We start from the raw sequence: 25383 nt of genomic DNA on the forward strand, positions 1-25383 counted from the left end.
ACAGGAAAGCAGACTATTATCTAAATGGTGGCCGACTAGGAAAAGGGGAGATGCAGCGAGACCTGGGTGTCATGGTACACCAGTCATTGAAAGTAGGCATGCAGGTGCAGCAGGCAGTGAAGAAAGCGAATGGTATGTTAGCTTTCATAGCAAAAGGATTTGAGTATAGGAGCAGGGAGGTTTTACTGCAGTTGTACAGGGTCTTGGTGAGACCACACCTGGGGTATTGCGTACAGTTTTGGTCTCCAAATCTGAGGAAGGACATTATTGCCATAGAGGGAGTGCAGAGAAGGTTCACCAGACTGATTCCTGGGATGTCAGGACTGTCTTATGAAGAAAGACTGGATAGACTTGGTTTATACTCTCTAGAATTTAGGAGATTGAGAGGGGATCTTATAGAAACTTATAAAATTCTTAAGGGGTTGGACAGGCTAGATGCAGGAAGATTGCTCCCGATGTTGGGGAAGTCCAGGACAAGGGGTCACAGCTTAAGGATAAGGGGGAAATCCTTTAAAACCGAGATGAGAAGAACTTTTTTCACACAGAGAGTGGTGAATCTCTGGAACTCTCTGCCACAGAGGGTAGTCGAGGCCAGTTCATTGGCTATATTTAAGAGGGAGTTAGATGTGGCCCTTGTGGCTAAGGGGATCAGAGGGTATGGAGAGAAGGCAGGTACGGGATACTGAGTTGCATGATCAGCCATGATCATATTGAATGGCGGTGCAGGCTCGAAGGGCCGAATGGCCTACTCCTGCACCTAATTTCTATGTTTCTATACCCCAGTAGACTACGATTCACACACATCCTGTCTTGCTGACTTGAGACAAATGTAAATTTGGATTAAGACTTCATAAGTTCATAAGTTATAGGAGCATAATTAGGTATTCGGCCCATCAAGTCTATACCACCATTCAAGCATAGCTGATCTATCGTTCCATCTCAACCCCATTCTCCTGCCTTCTCCCCATAATGCCTGACACCCGTACTAATCAAGAATAACCTCTTTTCATAGTGCATGAATGTTTCCAAGTACATCTCACATATATGAATCATACATTCTTTATTCATTAAGATCACAATGAACAAGTATTACCTGATAGCTGGTAAAGATTTATTACATAATTACTCAGTATGTCCAGAAAAGGTAAAATAAAAACCCTAAGTGCTGCACAAAGTGCATGGAAATGTGGAGTTTACTCCACTAACAAGCCACAGAGACTGGTTTTCAAAACAACTTTCAGGGACAATTGACTTTCATTTTAGGGCATGAAAGATGGTTAAGGAATCAAGGCAGCTAAATGGAGTTGGCAGACAGTTAACCTCTGAAGCAAATGAATGCCAGAACAGGCAATGGGCTGCTTCAGTTCCTAGGTACAAAGAGGAGGACAGTCCAGTGAGAACCTTTCACCCAGTCAGTGTAGAAACATACCAACATTTTTCATCAACTATGGACTAGTGTGAACAAGAGTTAAAATCATACCAGGACTGAGCGATTCTGAAGTGTTTGATCTTCGGTGAAATTTGTCCTGTGAGGCCACAGTCTCCCCCCTCATCTATGTACCAGGAACTGAAAGAGACTAACAATCTGCCCTGGGGCTGCAATGCCACTGCACCATTAGCCACTGGGGGCCACATGGATGGGAGTCAAATGGAAGGCAGCTGCGTGGAAGGGACCTTGCTGGAGCTCATCTTGCATGCCTTACTGCTCCATCCTCTCCGTTACTTTTCAATGACAGAGCCAAGCTCAGTGGCTGGTGCATCTCAGCACACCAATCTTGACTCTCACTGCATACTCCCTTTGGGTGAGTACAGGACTGGGCCTGCTGAGCTTAGACTTTTATTTTCAGTCACCTCTCTCCAGTTATCGGCCTGTAAATCACCAGGGCTTCCTAGCTACAGTGGAGGCATGCAGATCACACCATCCAGCTTTTCCACAACCTCGCCAAGAGATTCTTTGCAGAGTTGCTGCATTTCTTGTAGCTCCCGCTTTAAAGCAGCCTCCTCAGTTCTCAGCTGTGTGGTCACCTCCAGTGCCGTGAGACACCCAATGTCTGGTTTTGCCGGAGAAAACTTTGTACTCTTGGCAGAAGAATTGTCTCTGAGTGCCAACCTGGCATGGCCATGTTGTCTCCATCGGTGGCTAATTCTGGCATGCAACACTCCCAGCTTCTTTTCCACGTCACACTGTGTTGGACAAACAAATTCATCCCACCCTGTGTGAGATCGGACTTCTCGCTCCTTGTCTTCAGTCTACAATAAAGACAGGCAGCTACAGGTCAGGTTTGCAATGCTAACGGTATCTTGAAAAGTCATGTTACGTGCAAGACAGTACGTTTGATGGTACAGCATTCATCCAGTGCACCCCTCCCACAGTACAGCCCTCTCCTGTGACAATGCAGCAATCCCACTCCTTTCCTACAACAGTGCTGCCCCTCCACTAGTGTCACATTCATAGTCCTCCCCTCTGGCCATACAGCCCTCTCCCAATACTGTTATTCTGATAGTAAAGCACTCTCACAGTTCTCCTCTCTGACAGTAGCATTCCTTCCACCCTGTATGCAAGTGGCAGCCTAGATTGTGCAGGGTGAGGCTTAAACCTCCAATGTTTCAGCTCAAGACAGCACAGATGTATTTGGTGTTTATTCATTACCTGGCCATTTCCAGGATAATGAGGAAAGAGTAATACATGTTGGTCTTGCACAAACACGTATTCCTTATGCTGGGAAGGTGCAAATATTCAGCTGCCTGATATTCCAACTGCTCTGAGTTATCAAGGTGCTAGGAAAATGCACCTGAGTGGAGGTAATTCTCCAAAACATCATTTGTTTTAACTGACGCACAACAAAGTCGAAGGTTTACCGTTTTGATCTTGGTCTTTTGCCCATCTTGCAGCTTCATCTGCAACTTCAGGATCTCACTAGAGAGATGATCCATTTCTTTGAAGGTAACACGGTCAACGTGGTCACCAGACAGGGCTGGTGAGTGTGCAGTGGCTGCTATACTGTTCTCATCCCGTGGGTTCTGCGTGTCTTGTAGCTTAGCTGCCAGCACACTTTCCTGCCAAGGAAGATTTTTATTAAATGTATCTTGTGTCACTAGTATCGTGCGTTCTTTTGCACACTCACAATTAAACTAAAGAGGCTGAGAATCCCACAGCCAACGTATACCATCCTTTGAAATAATAGCACTCAGTTGTATTCATGCACCATAACTGTGGGGACAGTTGGCCTATAGAGCTCTCCCTTGCTTTGTCTCACACTGCAGAAGGAGATAAAGTGGGAATTTCTGAAATGGGGCAATGATTGCTCATAATCGGGAATGTTGTTTATGCTGCAAGAGTTAAAGTATTCCACCTCCCACCTCCTGCCCCCTACTTCCATATATGTTAGCCTCCATCTAAATGTTGTACATGGGGACAGTGTGGAGCAGCACTGCACCAGCGCAGGAACGTGGCTGCTCTATATCTCCCGACCGGGTGAAAAGGAATCCGTTCTTCATGGAGCCGCATAGACGTCTTTGTAGAATCTCACAACATGTGGACAGATATGTGAACAGGAATGCTGACCCGGGTGGCATGGGCATTGTGCCAAAGGGCCTGATTCCATGCTGTAAAGTATAACTCAATCACCAAGTGTTCAGGTTTGAGTCAGGGATACCGCTTCTGGTGAAAAGCGTCATTTACTGGGAGTCATCAGGAAATCAGATTCCTTAGCATTGGTGAAATCAGCCCCTGTAGAGTGAATGCTCATTTTAACCTCAAGAGGAGCTTCACACGTGTGTCAGCACAGTCACAAAGCAGGAGCTGGGGATGTACTATTCTACCAAGCCGTGCAGACACAGCACGGACGGTCGTGTCCTACCACACCATATAGATAGAGTTCAGATGATATCACTCTCTCACCATCCACTGCCAAAATAGTGGCTCCAGCTGCCTCCACTCCAGGTACGCCTCCAGCCACATGTTCTCACGCTCCAGGAGCTGCACAAACTACAGCAGTGAAGGGGTGTTAGCACAGGAACAGTAAGAGATCGTTGCTGATGTCCTAAAGTAATGGATAGCAGTAGGGGGAGCAGCTTAAATGCCAGCATCGAATCTCCACCCGAGAGTAATTACAAAATCATAACATTACTGGTACAAAGTTCACCGTTGAGAGATCGGAAAAATAAGGAGAAATTGTTAGCCCACTGCTATAAATCCCTTTTCTGTAGATCTTTACATGCTGCGTTAAATTGTTCCATTAACATCACTCAGTTTTTCAGACAGCAGCAAGTCTCTGTGGTTCACTGATTGCAGGACCATGGGAGCTGGCTTCAGATAGATCCTGGGCTAGAAAACGGAAACTGTCCAAGATTCTCACTGCTTGATCACAAATTAGCAGTCCATGCTAAAATACCCTCATACATACACTCAGCAAGAACAAGATCAGCAGCTTCTGTGACTCTCACACCGATACACGAAGGATGGCACGAGTGACTCTACAGCAGTGTGTGACATCATCCTCATGAGCTGCCATTCAGTGCCACTGCACTGCCACAAGAGTCGGCTCAGCTCAGGAATGGGCATGTCCAATTCCTGACACAAGGAGTGATACAAAAGGCGAACAGAATTTAGCACAGAGAGCAATACGGCACAGTAACAGGCTCATCAGCCCACAATGTCCGTGCTGAACATGATGCCAAGGTAAACTAATCTCTGCCTGCACGTGATCCATATCCCTCCATTCCCTGTGCCTATCTAAAAGCCTCTTAAATGCCACTATTTTGTCTGCCTCCACCACCACCTCTGGCGGCGAGTTCCAGGCACCCATCACACTCATGTAATACATCATCCCACATATCATCCTTCAGACTTTACCCCTTCACCTTAATGCTTGTCTTTGACATTTCCACCTTGGGAAAAAGATTCTTACTGTCTACTCTGTTATTTCAGCAATGATCAGCCATGATCATATTGAATGGCGGTGCAGGCTCGAAGGGCCAAATGGCCTACTCCTGCACCTATTTTCTATGTTTCTATTTTATTTAATTCTTCACATGTTTAAATTATAATGTTTTATTTTTAATTGTCTACTGTATATCGTGTTGTTACGCGAACAAAGCACCAAGACAAATTTCTTGTATGTATACATACTTGGCTAATAAAATGTATTCAATTCAATTCAATTCTATCTATGCCTCTCATAATTTTATAAACTTCTATCCAGATGTGCATTTGCAGGCAGCAGAAGACCAACACCAAGTTCTGTGTGTCAGCACCCACAATAGGAGATTAGTGGCTCACAGTATGAAGTGGGCACTTAACATTGACAGAGAATAGCTTTGTAGAGAGGAAGCAGAAGAATGCACAGGACCAGAGTAGGTGCTGCCATGGTCTGCTCAGCCAGCTCACCTCGCTGCATCGCTCAGGATCTCGGATTAACCGTGTTTCTGTTGCAAACAAATGACTGTAGCTTTGCCCACTGCGGCATCCTCTGGTGTACAAGTGTATCTGAAAGGCAACATCAGAGATCAGAGCCAGACACCTCTTTCCTTGTTTTGTGATGTAACCCCCAAAAAATTGATGCATTCAGGGGGCTTTTTACTTCTTCCTTCCTCTGCTGAGTTAAAGCCTATTTCAGGGATAATAACTTTACACAAGTTAATTATCTTGATTTCTTCCTGTAACCTCTGAAGTAGAATATTAAAAGCACATGAGATTAAGCTGGGATTTAGTCCAGATGATCTCAGATGGAGAGAAACAAAAATGGTATTGACCTGAATGGTCAAATTGCCTGTGACTGGTGCAAGGGGAGAGATTGAGAGGGTTTTGGAGATGATGTGAAGAGAGATGGTTGTGATGGGTAGGGTTGGGGACATTGTACCGATGTAGTAGATTGAACCGTAGAAAGCATCACAGCTTGCTTTGGCAATTCTGCCCAAGACCGCAAGAAATTGAAGAGAGTTGTGGATGAAGCACAATCCATCACACAAACGAGACTCCCCTCCATCAACTCCAACTACACTTCATGCTCCCTCGGGAAAGCAGATGACAGGACCATTTTCACGCAGTCATTCCCTCTACTCCCCTCTAATGTTGGGCAGAAGGCACAAAAGCTTGAAAGCACATACCGCTAGATTCAGAGCTTCTTCCCGCTGGTAACCATAGATAGGTTCGAAATATCAAAGGGCATAGCTTTAAGGTGAAAGGTGCAAAGTTTAAAGGAGATGTGCTGGGCAAGTTTTTGAACACAAAGATGGTGAATGCCTGGAACGCGCTGCTTGGGGTGTTGGTGGAGGCAGATACGATGTGACATTTAAGAGGTTTTTAGATAGCTACATGGATATGTAGGGCATGGAAGGATATGGATCATGTGCAGGCAGATTAGATTAATTTAGCTAGGTATTATGTTTGGTATAGACACTGCGGGCCGAAAGGCCTGTTCTGTGTTCTACTCTTCTATGTTCTGAAGAGTCAGTCCTCTCATAAGGTCGGGTGTAGTCCAATCTCCCAACCTAGCTCTTTGCAGACCTTGCACTTTTACTTTAATCTGCACTTTCTCTAGCTGTGTAACGTTATAACGGCGTAACAATATATTCTGTACTCTGGTGTTTTTCCCTTTTCACTACCTGTTGTACTTGTGTATGGTGTGTATGATTGTACTCATTCATAGTATGATTGGAACGAATAGCACACAGACACAGCTTTTCGCTCGACCTCAGGCGTGACAATAATGAACTAATACCAATAGATGAAGACGAAGGATGGAAGAATCATAAGGTTTAATGGGGTCCCTGTCTGGCAGAGAGCTATGAAGATTGACTTATTCCTGGAGCGCCCAATGGCAGATTGACCACCAGGGGCGCCAGGGAGATGGCCACCCTGCTAGCAGTCTGTTAGTTTTTTCTTTCTTTTGTTATTTTTTACTGCGTTAAAAGTTTGTTTTAATGTTCTTCGGTATGTTTATGTGGGGGGGAGGGGGGGAAGGGATCGGGGGAAACTTTTTTTCAAGTTCTTACCTTCCCGGAGATGTGATTAATTTTCAAATCACATTCACCGGGCTCTGCGGCCTACCATCGATGGAGCTGGAAGTCTCCTCGGACTGTCGTGAACCCCACCGCGGGGCGCGGACTTAACATTGGAGCTGATCCCTTGCCTGGGATCGCTCTCACCGCGGAATCAACACCAAGGGCTCGCAGTCTCGCGTGAGGCCGAGTCGGGAGCTCCAACGTCTTGGAAGGTTCGACCAGCCCCGATGCAAGGTCCGATCGTCCAGCACGGGGAGCTGACATCCCCCCGATGCAGGAGCGGATCGCCTCGACGCGGAGGGTCCGAACGCCGCCGGCTACGGGAGTCAAGATCGCCCGGCAACGGAGGGCTCGAGACCCCCGATCGAGGAAGAACAAAAGGAAGGACTTGAACTTTATTTCGCCTTCCATCACAGTGAGGAATGTGTAGGAGTCACTGTGGTGGATGTTCAAGGTAAAATGTCTTTTTGAGTGATCTGTTGCTTTTAATTGTATGACTGACCTGGTCAATGAAATTCCTCGTATGTTGCAAAACATACTTGGTGAATAAAGTGTGATTCTGAACAATATAACTTCATCCACATCTAATGTGCAAAATGCATCAGATTTGTAAGTGCAAAAATGACCAGTGGAATGTTTTACCTTAAGCCATAATCTGTTGCTTTTAATTGTATGACTGATCTGCTCAATGAAATTCCTCGTATGTTGCAAAACATACTTGGTGAATAAAGTGTGATTCTGAACAATATAACTTCATCCACATCTAATGTGCAAAATGCATCAGATTTGTAAGTGCAAAAGTGACCAGTGGAATGTTTTACCTTAAGCCATAATCACTGGAGATTATTGTTGAAGTATGTCACTGTGTGGCGAGTTTGTGCAGTTCTGAAATTGATGCTGCCACACAACCAATGTCAGGGCTGGTGATTGGTACCTTGTGGAGGGTGGCACACCGCTCCTGCTGGGCACTGTGAAGACTCTTCCAGCGGAATCGCAGCTTTCCCTGTAACCACTGCAGGTATCGCACATCCATCCCCACTGCGTGCTCGCCTGCTGGACTGTCCGATTTCTCTGTGGGCCTTACCGCAGCAGCCTGCCTGCACTGAAAGCAAGAGACATCATCGCAGACACTCACTCACTGACAACCATTGCACAGTGCTAATTGAAGGTGTTACAGCAATGCCGATTTTAAGGAGCAAGATGCCTTGAAAATCATTTAGGTGCCTGACGCAGGATAGGCTCATTAGGAGAATGAAGGGACATTGTATCAAATTATGAGACCTAATGGGTGAATTGATGCTCCAATGTTCCTTAGCAGGGATGAAATACTCAAGATGGCTGTTAACTGATAGGACAATAAGAGGAGAGTTGAGGAAACATTTTTATTCAGGAGTAGTGGGTGTCTTTAATTTCCCTCCATGACACAAACCAGACTCCCCTCCATCAATTGATCAATTTCCCTCCTGGGATAAATAAAGCTCTAAGGTAGACACAAAATGCTGGAGTAACTCAGCGGGACAGCAGCATGTCTGGAGAGAAGGAATGGGCGACGTTTTGGGTCGAGTGCTGGAGTATTCTTACCATGCAGAGTGATACCTGATCCTCCACACGTAGCCGTTGCCGTTCCAGCAGCTTCTCAAACAGGTGGATTTTCTGGAGTAGCCAAGAGAAGACCAGGAGGAGATCTCGGCTGCCCCGACTGCCATCAGCAGGGAGCTGGTAGAAGTCCAAGAACCCATAACCATAGTAACAAACTGCAGCCTTCACATATTCAATCTGGTGACCTGAGTCGGGTTTGGGGAGAGAGAGACAACCTGTCAGATACAGCTTGAAATATTGGTTCTTCATCACGTTAATTAACAGCATCATCTCCATTAGTCATGCCTGAGACACATATCTGCTCTGCGTCCACAATGAGAGGCTTTAAAATTTAACAACTAACAAAAGAACAGCAGGGAGCTATTTTGCCCTTCAAATCTCTCCTATTGTAACATGAATCAGGAAAAGGCTAATCAGCCCACGTCTCCACTCCATTCAATATGACAGCTGATCTACTGTTGGTCTTGACACCATTTTACCCCTCTCCCAATACCCCTTCACTCCCTTGTAGTTTATAAACACTATTTGTCATTGTATCTCAGGACGTGACAATAATAAACCAATACCAATGCTGGTCAATAATTACTTTGAATATCTTCAAAGACTCAATCTCCACAGTTCTCTTGGGTAGATTCAGGATCCTCTGAGAGTAGAATTTCCCCCCTCATCTCCACCTTAATCTGAAACATGCCCTCTAGAGGAAAACATCAAACTTCTTCAGAATCTTATGTGTTTTAATAAGATCACTTCTTATTCATCTGAAATCCAATTGGCATCCTTATTCACACATCAGTCCTTTTGACGTCTCCAGTGAATCTTCTCTGCACTGTTTCTGTAATGTACTGCAATGTTTGCTGTCCCACTGTTTAGATGATTATTTCCTTTTTCATTCTTCCATTGTGGCCAACCTTAGATTTTCCAGCATCATACTGTATCGGGAGTTTACTGTGGTTATCATCATGGCCATATACATCCCACCACAGGCTAATGCTAACCTAGCGCTAGCACAGCTGCACTCGGCCATCAGTAAGCAGCAGGATGCTCACCCCGACGGTGCCTTCATTGTTGCAGGGGACTTTAACCAGGTCGACCTACGAGCCACACTCCGCAAATTCCACCAGCATGTGCAGTGCCCTACCAGGGGCTCAAACACGTTGGATAAAGTGTACACCAACATCAAGGACGCATACAGAGCTCTCCCCCGCCCATCCCTGGGACAATCCGATCACCTCTCACTGTTTCTACTGCCTGCATACAGACCCCTCATCCGCAAGACCAAACCTGCAATAAGGACGGTCAAAATATGGCCCGAGGACGCCACCCTACAACTCCAGGACTGCTTTGATCGCACCGACTGGGACCTGTTTGCACAACAGGCTACCAGTGGTACAGAGATAGACTTGGAGGAGTACACATCCACTGTGCTCTCCTACATCAACTGCTGTGTGGAGACTGTCACAGTGGACAAGAAAATAGAGATGTTCCCAAACCGGAAACCCTGGATGAACAAGGAGGTTCAGGATCTGCTAAGGGCACGCAACAACGCCTTTAAATCCAGGGACACCTCTGCTTACAGTGCGGCCAGGTCGAACCTGAACAGAGGCATAAAAAAGGCCAAAGTCATCCACAGGCAAAGGGTAGAAGACCACTTCAATACCGCGGACACCAGAAGCATGTGGCAGGGTGTCAGGGACATCACTGACTATAAAAGCAGCGCCGCCTGCCCCCACGGTGATATCACACTGGCCAACGAACTAAACACCTTCTTTGCCCGGTTCGAAACTGGCAACACCACCAGGTGTGGATTAACCCCGGCCATAGCGGAGGGACAGGCCTTAACACTGAGCACTCAGGAGGTACAGTGCGCTCTGCGTAGGATCAATCCACGCAAGGCTGTAGGCCCGGATGGAGTCCAGGGAAGAGTATTAAAGGACTGTGCTGGACAGCTGGCGGAGGTATTCACGAGAATCTTCAATCTATCTCTATCTCTGGCAACGGTCCCCAAGTGCCTGAAAACAGCCACCATAGTGCCGGTGCCGAAAAAGTCCAAAATCACCAACCTCAACGACTACCGGCCGGTTGCCCTGACTCCAATCCCTATGAAGTGCTTCGAAAGGCTGGTCCTCTCCCATATTAAATCCAGCATCCCTGCCTCACTGGACTCCCATCAATTTGCATACAGGGCAAATAGATCGACAGAGGATGCCATCTCTCTGGCCCTTCACACTGTTCTGACTCACCTGGACAGACAGGGCACGTATGTGAGGATGCTCTTCATTGACTATAGCTCTGCATTCAATACGGTCATCCCCACCAAGCTCACCACCAAACTCCACCAGCTAGGCCTCAGCTCACCGATATGCGCTTGGATCCTGAACTTTCTCACGGAGCGACCGCAGGCAGTGAGACTGGGCCCGCACCTGTCCTCCACCATCACCCTGAGCACCGGCACACCACAGGGTTGTGTACTAAGCCCCATGCTCTACTCCCTCTTCACTCACGACTGTGTCCCTGCATTCGACACCAACACCATCGTGAAGTTTGCAGACGACACAACAGTGATTGGGCTGATCACCAACGGTGATGAATCAAACTACAGAGCGGAGGTGCAGAACCTGGCGGACTGGTGCGCCAATAACAACTTGGCACTAAACACCTCCAAGACCAAGGAGCTGATTATTGACTTCAGGAGGTCCCATTCTGGAGAATACGCCCCAATCTCCATTTACGGGGAAAGTGTGGAGCGAGTGTCCAGCTTTAAGTTTCTGGGCACTCACATTTCAGAAGACCTCACATTGTCCACAAACACCGTCGCGCTGGTCAAGAAGGCACAGCAACGACTGTTCTTCCTGAGGACATTAAAAAAGACTGGTCTGCCCCAACAGCTGCTGACAACGTTCTACCGCTGCACCACAGAGAGCATACTAACGTATGGCATCTCAGTGTGGTATCTCAGCTGCACGGAGGTGGAGAGGAGAGCTCTTCAGCGCGTCGTCAACAGAGCGCAGCGGATCATCGGGACAGAGCTACCAGCCTTGGAGGGCATCTACCACACGCGGTGCCTCAGGAAGGCCCTCAGCATCCATAAGGACTCAGCACACCCCTGCCACGGTCTGTTTCAACTACTTCCCTCCGGCAGGCGTTACAAGGCCTTCTACGCCCGAACCTCCAGACTCAGGAACAGTTTTATCCCAAGAGCTATAGCGGCTCTGAACCGGCCCTAATGAGTGCCCCCCCACCCACCCCCTTTGGACAGTCTCCCTCAGATGGTCACGTCAATCAATTCAGCTTGCTTATTTATGTATTGTATTTATTTACCTTTCTTGTACATCAGTGGAGCTGCACACTAAATACCGTTGCACTGACGTGCAATGACAATAAAAGATATTATTATTATTATTATTCTTGTCCCCTCAATTAATTCTATATCCCTTAGCAGGTTCCGTGTGTCAGCAGTTATGACCTGGAGTTTGCTGACCTTTGCTGCATACTCCTTGGCATCAACACGCAACAAAATCCATTACTCTCTTAAAATCTCCAATCATCAGAGTATGAGCAGTTCCCGATTTCAGTTCTGAATAGTCCCCCTCCCAATTTAACATTATTTTTTAAATTCCTGATTCTCTTACCTGAAGAAACTAATTATCTGCAGGAATTCGATTAATTCCGTTAGCCACTAGTGAGCAACTCATTTCTCTGTACCAAGATATTGTTATGAAATTTGTCTTTATAATTTCAGCCTTTCAAGTCAAGTCAAGTCAAGTTTATTCGTCACATACACATACGAGATGTGCAGTGAAATGAAAAGTGGCAATGCTCGCGGGCAAGGTCTCATTCAGTCTCTAGATCGGTCCCAACGACTCCCATGACTAAGATCAACCAACATACCTCTGCTTCTGTTAATGGAACAGCTATGGAATGAGAAGATACCTTGCCGTTTCCACTGAGCAGCTTAGAGAAGCAAAATTTAGAAACAAAGAACTGCAGATGCTGGTTTACACCAAGGACACAAAGTGCTGGAGTAACCCATTGGGCAGGCAGCATTTCTAACTGAAGAATGGTCTCGACCTGAAATGTCACCTATCCATGCTCCAGAGATGCTCCCTGACCAGACGAGTTACTGCAACACTATGCGTCCTTTAGCCTACAGCAGGCATCAGGTCAATGAGATACTAAGAGTGACATTCCTTTGGACACTGAATCAAGGTGGCAGGGTATTAAGGTTGGAAAGTGGATGAGTTAAAAGAGCAGCCATGATTTTACTAAACAGGCAGAACAGGCTTGAGGAGGTGTATGACATATTCTTTCTCCTTCTTCTCACCTTGTGATGCATTAACACCTAGTTGGCTCCAAGAACCTGGAGATGTTTACCATGGGATCATTCAAAGTGAACAATATCACTCCCAAGATCAGAATGATAACATCTGTAGGAAGAAACTGCAGATTCTGGTTTAAACCGAAGATATAGACACAAAATGCTGGAGTAACTCAGCGGGACAGGCAGCATCTCTGGAGAGAAGGTATCTGTTACCATTACTCCTTCCTCCCTAATTTTCCACTCAACGGGTTCTCTTGTAGTTTCTGTGGTCAAGTGTAGGAGAGCAGGTGGCATTGTCAGACCGATTTAGCCATGAGATTTTGAGATCAGGTGATGACAGGAAACTGTGGGGAGCAGCAACAATTTCAAAGACAATAAACATATCCGCTTTCCTTAGGCAAGAGATGTGAGTGCAAAATGTACGTGTCTTATATAAACCTCTATTTCTTTCTTATATTATTACAATCTATCTTTCCAACATATTTCACTGGCTGTGAAATGGTATTAGCATTGATTTATTATTGTCACGTGTACTGAGATACAATGAAGAATAGGCACAAAAAGCTGGAGTAACTCAGCGGGACAGGCAGCATCTCTGGAGAGAAGGAATGGGCGACATTTCGAGTCAAGACCCTTCTTCAGACTGGTTAGGGTTAAGGGAAACGAGAGATATAGACGGTCATGTGGAGAGATAAACAATGAATGAAAGGTATGTAAAAAAGTAACGATGATAAAGGAAACAGGCCATTGTTAGCTGTTTGTAGCATTCCCTCTCTCTCTAATCCTCCCCCACCCGTCACATTAGCTTCTCATTTTCACCCTACAAACAGCTAACAATGGCCTGTTTCCTTTATCATCATAACTATTTTGCCTATCTTTCATTAATTGTTCTTTATCTCTTCACATCACCGTCTATATCTCTCGTTTCTCTTAGCAGTCTGAAGAAGGGTCTCGACCGGAAACATCACCCATTCCTTCTCTCCAGAGATGCTGCCTGTCCCGCTGAGGTACTCCAGCTATTTGTGTCTATCTACTGATAGTTTTTTTTCACTATGAAGGAAATATCCTGTTCTTTTATTTTGAACTAAAATGGCAGGTCTTCAATTTGTCTGCACTGAAATACATTCAGTACAGTTTTTGCCAATTTGCTTAATCTATTAATATACTTTGTAATTCAATGCTCCCATTTACAATGTTACTGAATTACTATACGACAGCATACCATTCAAACCATTGGCTCCATGCAAAATCCCAGCAAAGCAAACTCATCAGCCAATTCCATGTTCTCCTGCAGCCCTGTAACATCCTCTCCCACATGCCTATCAACTCCCCTTTGGTTATTTTGTCACATACCTATAATAAGGGGTATTTCACAGTAGCCAATTTACTTACCAACATGTCTTTTGGATGTGGGAGGAAACCAGAGCTCCTGGTGCTATACACACAGCCATTGGGAAGAATGCAAAAGTGCCACATCACCTACAGCAACAATGTGCTGGGGGAACTCAGCAGGTCCAACAGCATATTTTGAGGGAAAACAATTGGGAATGGTTCAGGTTGAAACCCTGCATCAGAGTCAGAGTCCCTGTAAGTGTCCTGGAGTAAATATTCCAAGTTCTTGGTGAAGGAGTCTACCCTGAGACAATCATCACTGGCAATCCATCACGGACATGTCCTCTACGCTGGACTCGTCACAGGGAAAACAAAAGCCATAGTCAAAATGCATCTCTCAATGTAGAATTTGTTGACCAACAACAGATTTTTGAGCTGTGTCATTCAGCAATGACATTGACAAATAAAAGCCATTTTGGATAAGTAACCTTTGCTGATAAGATGTTGAACAGCCTTCATTTCCTTCCCTCTTTTCTGAAACAGTGGAGTAATTTACACAAGATAATTTCAGTTTTATTCCAAGACTAGGAGCAGGATAGGAAAACTATTATATTGCATTCAGATCCCACTGAACAATATGGGTGTAATACATACTAGTATACAATGGATTGATTCTTACCCAAGTCTGTGACTGCACAGTTCTTATTTTCACTGACTAGTTTCAGGAGACAATATAGCAACTTCCAGAAGTCAGCCGTCTGCAGAAAACAAGAGTTAAACATAGAACATAGCATGACCCCAGCCAGTACTGTATGTCCCTCCAACCCAGTGACACACCAGGCTGCAGCATGTCAGTGTTATTCAGTATAATTGCAACCTCACTAACACAATAAATAATTTTATTTTTCCATTTTTCAGTACCTATGACATTTAAACACTCTTGACAGTCTAGATACAAATAGGGCATGACCGTTCCTTGATGCCACGCCATCCGTGCTCCTCAGCTTCCCACAATGTACTCTATATTGCTCTACTCTGTACTATGCTACATTTCCAATCTAAAATAAACTCATTACCGCCCCTACTTCTTCAGATGTTTGAGGATACTTGGCAAGTTACAGATACTCTACCCTCAAACATCATAGGAAGTAGGGGCGGTATTGAGTTTAATTGACTATCTTTTTCACATTAACCACTTGAATGACCCTGTTAACCCCAACCACCACCTTTCCTCAGCATCGAATTGCTTGTACTGTATAAGATTGCGCCACGTACTTTGACTTGCACTATTATGGCCTGGTTACCTAGTGTAATTGATAATTTATTATATATTTATTTGTTTGTGTTGTTGTGTTTAATGTGCCTGTAATGCTGCAGCAAGTAAGAATTGAATTTCTCCCATCCCAGTGCAAATGACAAGTAAATATTTGTAAAGCCCTAATATAGGGAGATCACAAATAAAAGCTGTGCATATTGGAAACAGTGGCATCTGTGGAGAAAGAAAACCTGAACTAGTTTGAATGAAAATTGGAACCATCAACAATTTCTCGCTCTCCAGGGACGCTGCCAGATAGGCTGTTTTTTTTTTTAACACTTTCTGTTAATTCAGATTTTCCTCGACTCCATGTTTTCTCCTTTTGTGAATCCCCCGAGGGAGGGATAGGGGAGGGTAAGGGTTGGGCAGGTGAGAGGAGGGTAGGAATTGATGGTGAGGTGGGGGTGGGAGGTGAGAGATGGGGGGTGAGGTAAGGTGGGGGGAATGAGAGACGGGGGTGAGGATGAGATGAGGGTGAGGATTCTGTGAGGGTGGGGTGAGAGATGGGGGTGAGATGAGGGTGGGGTGATGGATGCTGTAAGGGGTGGGGGTGACGAGGAGCATGTGGTGGGGGTTGAGGAGAGGTGGTGGTGGAAGAGAGGTGGGGGGGGTGAGGTGAGGATGTGGGTAAGATAAGGGAGGGTGAGTCAAATGCTGCGAGGTGAGAGATGGGGGTGGGCTATGCGGGGGTGAGGTGAGAGGTGGGGGTGGAAAATGTGAGAGGTGGGGGGGTGAGGTGAGAGATGGGGGGGTGAGGTGAGGGAGGGTGGTGTTGTGAGGTGAGAGGTGTGGTGGGCGACGTGGGGGTGAGGGTGCTGTGCAAAGATGCTCCTCTATAATCTTTGGTGCTATGTGAAGTGATGGGGGTGGACGATATAGGGGGGGGGGGGGGGGGGGGGGGGTGAGGGTGTTGTGAGTGAGTGATGGGGTGGACCAAAGATTATAGAGGAGCTCTTTGGGGTGACTCGGCTTGTACTCATTAGAATTTAGAAGATTGAGGGGGAATCTTATAGAAACTTAAAAAATTCTTAAGGGGTTGGCCAGCTGCGGGCGGCGGCGCTGAACTTTACACGGGAGCCTGGGATCTCGCGACGAGATCGCCAGTTGTGGAGCTCCAACCGGCGCGGCCTTGTCGGCTTCGGAAGCCGCGGCCTCCAGCGCGGAAGCGGCCATTCCAGGGTTCCCATGCCGCTGTGAGGACTCTCCCGACGCCAGAGCACCACCACCCGGCGAGAACGGCCAGGAACATCGGGCCTCCGTAGAGGCAACTGTGGAGGCCTCAATAGGCCCGACTATGGGTGAACTGGGGTTGGGGACTTTGTGCCTTCCCTCATGGTGGGAGCCATTGTGGGGGGATGTTCTTTGTGTTTAAGACTCTCATTGGTGTTATGTTTGTATTCTTTCTTTGTGTAGGTATGTTGCAAAGCCTACCTGAAGCGTCGTTGAAGATCTGCTGCTGAGGCTGTGCGCGATTTTGGCGCCGTTTAGAGGGGGCGGGTTTAAAACGCGATTTTCTCTAAGCTGTTCCAATCGAAAATGTTCAGCCTAGTTAATTATTAACGAAAAATCGCTGGAAGACCCCGTCGCAAAAGCTATTATTAGGTTTAAAGGCCTTGAATAATAGTTATAGTAGTTTAAAAATCAATCTTTAAACCCGCGACCGTCATCAACCGCAGGGTCTCATAAAGAAAATAGCAGAAGGTATGCTGTATATTTTTACATTCAAAAGGGCTTCTAAAGATCCTTTTATACAAAATTTAATATTGCGAGTAGCTCAATTTGGGCCCATTATATCGCGCAGTATTTTTCTGGGCATTTGAGGCACAAATCTACCGCAATGTGAACGTTCTAAACCAGCGCGTTCCACAGGGACCCACTGGAAAGCTGATTTAAATGGGCATTTATTTACAGCAATTGAACACTGAATTCCTTCCATTTGGCCTATAAATTAATGTAAATGAGATTTAAAAATCATGTTTTATTGTGAATTATTTGTGAATATTATTTGGACATTTAGGCTATTTAAAAATGTTAATCATTTATTAAGAAATAGATAGATGTTTAGATCTAGTAATTGAAGTCTGAAATTAGCTACAATTAGGTAACTAACTAATTATATGCTTTAATTTCAGGTCATCCAAGTAAGATTATTTTATATTTGTTTCAGAATGCTTCAATCTATGATAACTGAAAATTTCATTCAGTTCTCTTAATTTTTAAGAAAGTTATGGGCTTTTGACTGTTCACGATCACAACTTTTTTGTTATGTCCATAGAAAATCAATAGGGAACAAGATGCTCATTTCCGAGTATGAAAATGGCCATAACTTTTTAAATACTTGAGATATGAAAGTGAATTAGATGTCAAATTAAACTTATTTTTATGCTTTATCTGATGGGATAAATTACAGACTTGATTTTTAAAATCTCAAAATTTTGTAACATTGCTACTTTGTGTGCTGCAAAATGGCAAAAAGCATTTCACTTCACACCTCGGTGTATGTGAATGTGACTAATAAAATACCTTTGATACCTTTGATGTTGGGGAAGTCCCAAGCGGTCACAGTTTAAGGATAAGGGGGAAATCTTTTGGGACCGAGATGAGGATTGAATCTGTGGAATTCTCTGTCACAGAAGGTAGTTGAGGCCAGTTCATTGGCTATATTTAACTTGAGTTAGATGTGGCCCTTGTGGCTAAAGGGATCAGGGGGTATGGAGAGAAGGCAGGTACGGGATACTGAGTTGGATGACCAGCCATGATCATATTGAATGGCGGTGCAGGCTCGAAGGGCCGAATGGCCTCTACTCCTGCACCTATTGTCTATGTTTCTATAAGGTGAGGAATCTGTGAGATTTGGCGGTTGAGAATGAGGGCGGGGTTTGCATCCGCGCGCCAGGACCTCCCCCTCCCCTCCCCCCCGATGAGCGGACCAACGGCAGCCGCGCAGTAATTGGTGGAGGACCGTCCCGCCCCCTTCTCCTGATTCGCCCTCTCTGTTGTGGGTGACGCGGCCCCTCTAATTGGCCGGCGCCCCTGTCAATCACCGCGTCAGGCCGGGCTCGCGCGGCGACTCACCACCTCATCCCTATCGAACTTGGCCTGGCGGAAAGCCTCTGGGCTGAGGGCCCCGACCCCGGCCCCGGCCCCGGCCAGCACCCTGCACACAGCCGCGATCGCCGCCTTCACCGTCATTATCGGCGCCGGGGCAGCGCTCGATGGCGCCTCGGGAGGCGGTTACGAACAAAAGAGGCAGAAAGGAACCCAAGAGCTTCCGCCTCGCCGTGATCCTGGGGTTCTGTCCCTCATCGCCCCCGCCCGGACGGGAGGACTCACGGCTCCAGTATTGAGTTGGTGTCACTTCATGCATTATTATAGGAATGTTCCAATGCCCCCAAATCCCCACTCCATGTGGGTGGACTAAGGTCTGGAGCAATAACATTAAATTACATAATTTATGGCTTTTAAATGTTGACAAGCTCCACATACACGAATTAAACAACACACTGAGCAAATGATAGAAAGGGGTATTCTTGGTTCTTGATCCACCAAAATATTCCAAATGGAATTTAAACTGGAGGTGGCGGAGGGTGGACTTAAGCAAAAACTATTTGATTCCAATGATCGATCACGAGGACACGCAATGGCACTTCACTGGATGAGTACAAATCGCACTGGCAGAATGGAATTTACATTTATTTTAATAATCTGGAATAGATAGAAACTGACCAACATCAACTTTCCTCAACCACTATTCCTACTTCATTTGACCCAAGTCTTTTATCCAGCGTAGGGAAATCAAAATGAGAGAATGTATGTGTGAGATGCAAATGTGAGTGCTCACAATCACGATGCTAGAGACAAATTCAGAGAAACAAGTATATTTTATTAACAAGTCTGCAGAGTCGGGTGTCTCCCCTGTTTGAGACACACCGAAGGAAGGGAAGGTCCCTTTCTTTTATTCACATCATTTTACAATTGTCACACCTTTAATTCCTCCCCTTCGGGCTCCTTCCAATCGGAGCACTAAGGTGCACAATCTACAGGTACCTCCCCGGTGCCGCACACATCATACATCGCATGTGCATTTAAATGAGACATCTTGTCATGCTGGGCGTTTTTGCAATATTCATTTATACAGAGTAGTTCATGCCCTTTCCCCCAGTTCCCGTTAGGTTCTTGCCTGACTGGTTATCTTCTGACTCTCATCCTTGAAATGTCACCAAATGTCACTTGCTGCTATTAACTAGCCGAACGCGGTCGGGTGTACGTGCTGAGAGCTCATCATCACCCTTCCTGCTTATCTACTCTCAGCTATTTCTCAGGCCTTAGTCTAAATCAATTATACCTATTAACCCCTTCCTCACAATCCACCCTTTAACTTTTGCTACGCTACTTTGATTTATACTATTTCCTCCTTTTCTAGTGCTAGCAGCAGAATCTTCGCCTCTGTATCTTCCTCTCGCTGGTCATACTGTGTTCTGAAGGCCATCACGGCGGCGTTGTTCTTTGTCAGGGCTGTCTCTATCAATCGCTGAGACAACCCCCGTATGCAGGGAATGATACAACATCCGAATAGACACAGCAACCCCACCATAACTACCACTGATGTTAGGGCTGATGTAAAGATGTGCTTCCATTTCCCAAACCAGGAGTCTAGAAACCCGGTCCAGGAGGTGTCTACTCCAGAGTTCTCGGCCAATTCGACAGACAGGGAGGTGAGACCTGCTAGGGCTCTTGACACTGACCCATCAGGAGCAGTGTTGTTGGGGATGAAGGTGCAACATTGTTCCCCAAACATTACACACACCCCTCCCTTCTCAGCCAGTAGCATGTCCAAGGCCATTTTGCCAGGCCATTAGGTTGGTAGCTGTCAGTTGTTCCGCTAATCCTTCAACCGCATCTCGAGTGTAATTTATAAAGCGTTGTTGATTGTAGTACAGGTAGTTGATCCAGTCCACATTTTTATTAATTGTGGACCACCAGAAGAGTATGGACTCAAAGCCCGCAGCTATCTGGTTTCTGGCTTTGAATTCATCGGGTACCCCTCTTGGCACCCCTATTGCATCTATATAGATGTGTGTGTCGAATGATCCTTTCACCTTTCTCTTTTGTCGTCGTCTTCCTTCATTGAGTTCTACAGCATGTTCTACTGCTATGGTGAAGGGCATCATCAGTTGTGTGACGGTACAGGTTCCTGTCCATGACCCTGGTAACCGGGGCCACAGGGTATTCTCCCCGCACCACCACCAGACATCGGCTCTACTGACTATCTGCTTTCTCAGCCAGGAGCTACTGAACAGTGGTCCCTGTTCCTCAGCCGTTATGTTATACGTCTGATTGCAGTTGAGCACCTCCCCCATTTCCTGTCCATCTGGGTTATATCTTGTATAGCACTCAAATCCCTCCTGCCCAAGGGCAATGGTAAATGGAGGAGGTCGAGGGTCTTTCCTTCGGCCCTTCGTATTGTTGTTGCTAGCCGGGAATAGGTAATGATAACTCTGGCAGGTCGCATTCTTTGGTAGGATGGGATTCGTGAATAGCTGTAGTATACATGACATAGCCCCAGGTGTCCTATCCCAATTCAGGGGAAATGGTACTTGGACCAGCTGAGGCCTAGCTCCGGCGCAGGCGTAGCAATTGGTTTGTTGCATACTTCTGCCCATGTACATCATCCAGGCAAGCCAGGTGTTGGCTCCCTTTCCCCCTGTCGGTATTCCCTCCTCATACAATTGCCTAAATTCTGTTTCTCCTGCTACTATCATTATCTTCAAATCCTTAGGCTCATATTCCGTGGTGACATTGCTGACTACCGGTGGTGCTGGTGTTGCCCCGGGATCCCTACTCTGACTGTCATCTATCTGGAACATTTCCTCCCTATCCTCATATTTTACCATATATCCGTCCCGCTTCACTTCTATTTCAAACCTCAGGCATGCGTCCTTCCCTGTTTTATCTGCACATATCCAATACCTACCACTTTCCTGCATTCTAACACTCTGTATGCTTACATATACGCGTCCTGGCAATCCCTCGTTTGGGTTTTGATATACTCTCCACCTATCAGTTTGATAGGTGGGCTTATGCCACCCATCTCTTGATGAAGTGAACACCGCGTGCCAATTTTTACAGGGATGGGTGCATACATACATCCTATAGCCACACCACCATTTTCCTTTACACACATCAAATGGGATGGTGGTGGACCTTCTATTCTGTGGTATAGTGATTTTTATACATGTTACATTACTCACAAGTTGGGTAACCACCCAACACACGATCCACCAGCACGAAGTCTTCATTTTCCCTGCAGGGTCTTGGTGAATACCAAAGTCAATGGTTCCTTCCCTTCGCGCACAGTCCACGGGCTGATATTGTCTGGTGGGGCCTCCACAGGACCCTTAAATCGGCTTGCGTGTGCCCACCCTTTTTCTTTTGTCCTCACTGCTGTTTCCGTGGTCAATAGTACCAAATACGGACCAGTCCAACGGGGTTGCAACTTTTCTTCCTTCCACGATTTTACGAGAACCCAGTCTCCCGCTTTCACAGAATGGATTGGAAAGTCGAGAGGGGGACTCTGTGCCAGCAGCCCCTTGGTTTTTAATTCTGTAATAGAACGAGACACTGCCAGTAAATAGTTCCTTAGGAAAACATCACTACCCTCTATGGTGGGTATTCCTTCTATCTGTCCCAATAAGGTAACCCAAACAACATTTCATAGGGGGATACTGCTATATCCTTTCGTGGAGCGGTTCGAATTCTAGCAAGGCTATTGGCAAGCACTTAGTCCAAGGTAGTCTAGTTTCCTCCATCAATTTGACCCCCGGTCCCCTGCTATTTCCGGCAGATTATTTATGTCTTCCTTGGTGAAGACAGAACCAAAGTAGTACTAATGATCCAATTATAAAATCCCCCACATCCCCAGTCTCCCCATTCAATACCCTCCTGTATCCCATCGAGCAGTGTAATAATGTCATTTTGATGTTTATGATGTTACTGTTCTGTCCTGAATTCCCATCATACATCTGTCTTTCACAATAGCACATGTCCCTCCCTCATGTGCCAACAGATAGTATAAGGCATATCTATCCTGCAAAGAGAACAGACGTATTTCTGATAGTAGCAAGGTAACACACAATTGGGCTTGTATAAACATGTTAGAGTCTGTTTCTTCCAATGCCCATTTTTCCCATATTTTTCTCATGTTCTTTCTCCTGTAAACAAGGGTAGACCTCTAATGCTTCCCAATAGCATAGTCCATCATACAAATGATCCTTTGCCGAGTTGTCTTCCAAAGAATACCGTTTGCAGAAAAAGTCAAATTTGCACTCCAGAGACCAACAGGGTAATTCCCATAGGTGTCGGTTATCTAAGTCTACCTGCCAATCGGGCTGACGCTGTATCCCATTGCAATAGTCAATCTTGGTGACATCCCAGGATCCAAAGGCATCTGGGCCATTGCACTGTACCACATCTCTTTTGCAGAGGTGAAAGACTCTGCTTATTTATCCCGGAACACATCGTCAAATTTTTCCTTCATTTCCCTCCATCTGTAGTAGCATCAGGATGCATAGCAGGATGAATCGCCTCATTTTAATTTATCTGAAATATGCAAAGGCTCACAAAAAGCTCATTTCTTACTTAATTAGCTTAAACAACTATTCACTCAATTTAAAAGTCCTTCAGTCAGTCAGTCCAGTAATCAGTCGCATATTCTTAACCATATAGCAAAATAAGGATTCAAAACTAAACTTATAATGATACAACTAAACTTATAATGATACAACTCCCAAGCAAAGCAGAAATGTAAAAACTAAAAACTCTGAGTTGAAAATAAAATTACTCTTCTCCCCCCTTTTGATTGGGCTCCCCAATCAATTTGCAGTGGTTCAGATGAACCCATGCAGCACGACCCTCGACCTTGGCAGCGGTCGGATTGGGTCCAAGTGCTTACCCATCCAGTTCCTGACCAGCCCATAGCAACATGGCTCAATATTAGATGGAACTTTGACTGCTGGCTCCTCACCACATGCAGCCCTGACCTGTGAATGAGAAGTTTGCAAAGCACGGGTTAATACATAGGATGTCATTTCCTCAGTCATCTGGTGGAAATGGACCACTGCGAGGGCATGGTCATTCCATGGCTTCCATAAAGGTCGACCATATATGATTTGCACAGGCGTTACTTGTGCCATACCAGAAAGTGTAGTGCGTATCTGAAAAAGAGCTACAGGAAGCAGTTTTAACCATGTTGAGCCAGTCTATGCCACTAATTTTGCTAATTTGATTTTCATTAAGTCTGATTTGCCCATTCCACCAATCCGGTGGCCTGAGGTCAATACGCACAATGGAGCTGTTGACATCTATGTAATTTCTTTGTTTACAGCAGTAATAAAATGATAACCATTATCTGAACTTAACCGTGCAGTAACACCGAATCGTGGTATGATTTTGCGAAACAATATTTTTACAATGGTAGAGGCCTTATTGTCAGTGGTCGGCCATGCTTCAATCCATTTACTGAAAAGATCGACAATTACAAGAACATACTTATAACACTGGCATCTTTTCAACTCAATGTAGTCCATTTGCAAGGTTTCAAAGGGACCTGCTGGTAAAGGGGTCTTACCTGGTTCACAGGGCAAGCCCTTACCTGCATTATGCTGCTGGCAAATCAGACATCACCAGACAAACGTTTTACTATTTCTTATTTAACAACCGTGACATCACTGGATCTGACTCCAATTGTTTCCCACCATTCCAAATGATTCAAGATTAATTTTGCATTGTCAGTGTTTAGCCGGCCCTGTTTCCAAATCTTTAACCCCCCCCCTTGCCATTCCAAATGACAAGAGGAAGGATCCAGTTCAACCCTCTTGCCATTCCAAATTACCAAGAGGAATTTAGCATTGTCAGTGTTTAGCTGACAGGATCCAGTTCAGCCGTCATTCACCAATTAACAAATGCATTCAGTGCCTGCCGTACCCAGTTCTCATCGGAGCCCAGTCGCGGCCACCAGACAGAACTCCATCTTATTGGTTCCTTTGGCCAATTGAAATAACAGAACATAGTTTCCTTATTCTTACCCCCGGTGCTTCCTTCTCCCCAAGATTGCAACATTCGCCCCAACGGACTATCGGGCGGAATGTTAGGACCCTCTTCCCTCGGTCCCTTTATCTTAGCACCTTGTTTATCTCCAGGTTCAGTATTCTTAACACACTGATTACCCATCCTCCCTGTCCGACCTTTCCCGTCCGACAGAACCCAATCGCCCGAGTAATACTTAATAGTCAATTTTCTTACCCGGGGCCTGTGCACAGGAATTGCTCGATTGATCCCTTCCTTACTCCGGATTCCCTCTTGTTTCCCCGAGTCTCTTGTCCGGATATCACTCGCTCAAACCGCTGACGGCAAGCAAGGAGATCAAAGACTGCTGAAATCAGCAGGGTGCACCTTCTCTTCCTTCCGTGCCTCCGCCGAGCGGCCGAAGTGGGAATCCCGGATGAGCCCCCAAGCTTGTGAGATGCAAATGTGAGTGCTCACAATCACGATGCTAGAGACAAATTCAGAGAAACAAGTATATTTTATTAACAAGTCTGCAGAGTCAGGGGGTCTCCCCTGTTTGAGACACACCGAAGGAAGGGAAGGTCCTTTCTTTTATTCACATCATTTTACAATTGTCACACCTTTAATTCCTCCCCTTCGGGCTCCTTCCAATCGGAGCACTAAGGTGCACAATCTACAGGTACCTCCCCGGAACTATACCCAACATCAACTTTCCTCAACCACTATTCCTACTTCATTTGACCCAAGTCTT

At 45.8% G+C, this 25383-nt stretch overlaps 1 protein-coding gene across 3 annotated transcripts; it reads right to left on the bottom strand.

Annotated features, from left to right (window-relative positions):
* Positions 1 to 1041: 1041 nt before the first annotated feature.
* tedc1 (tubulin epsilon and delta complex 1) lies at positions 1042 to 18878 on the bottom strand. Of its 3 annotated transcripts, XM_033040709.1 has the most exons (8): positions 18645 to 18878; positions 14934 to 15012; positions 8587 to 8789; positions 7940 to 8107; positions 5390 to 5488; positions 3902 to 3988; positions 2860 to 3057; positions 1042 to 2250 (listed from the first exon to the last, which is right to left on the bottom strand). In XM_033040709.1, the coding sequence occupies exons 1-8, from the start codon at positions 18759 to 18761 to the stop codon at positions 1894 to 1896; spliced, it is 1308 nt and encodes a 435-aa protein (XP_032896600.1). In that variant the 5' UTR covers positions 18762 to 18878; the 3' UTR covers positions 1042 to 1893. The 3 variants fall into 3 exon arrangements, with proteins under 3 accessions (XP_032896600.1, XP_032896602.1, XP_032896601.1); XM_033040711.1 differs by lacking the exon at positions 7940 to 8107 and having other exon boundaries at positions 18645 to 18861; XM_033040710.1 differs by lacking the exon at positions 5390 to 5488 and having other exon boundaries at positions 18645 to 18861.
* Between the last annotated feature and the right edge of the window lie 6505 nt (positions 18879 to 25383).

Source organism: Amblyraja radiata, chromosome 22 (genome assembly GCF_010909765.2).
Source record: "Amblyraja radiata isolate CabotCenter1 chromosome 22, sAmbRad1.1.pri, whole genome shotgun sequence".
In the NCBI taxonomy this organism is placed as follows: Eukaryota; Metazoa; Chordata; class Chondrichthyes; order Rajiformes; family Rajidae; genus Amblyraja; species Amblyraja radiata.

Excerpts from the sequence above, each read along its gene's own strand:
- tedc1 (XM_033040709.1), bottom strand. The coding sequence starts at position 18,761 with ATGACGGTGAAGGCGGCGATCGCGGCTGTGTGCAGGGTGCTGGCCGGG. Across the intron at positions 15,013-18,644 it reads AGTTCGATAGGGATGAGGTG|ACGGCTGACTTCTGGAAGTT; the intron begins GTGAGTCGCCGC and ends TGTTTTCTGCAG. Across the intron at positions 5,489-7,939 it reads GGTGTGCCACCCTCCACAAG|ATACACTTGTACACCAGAGG; the intron begins GTACCAATCACC and ends GTTGCCTTTCAG.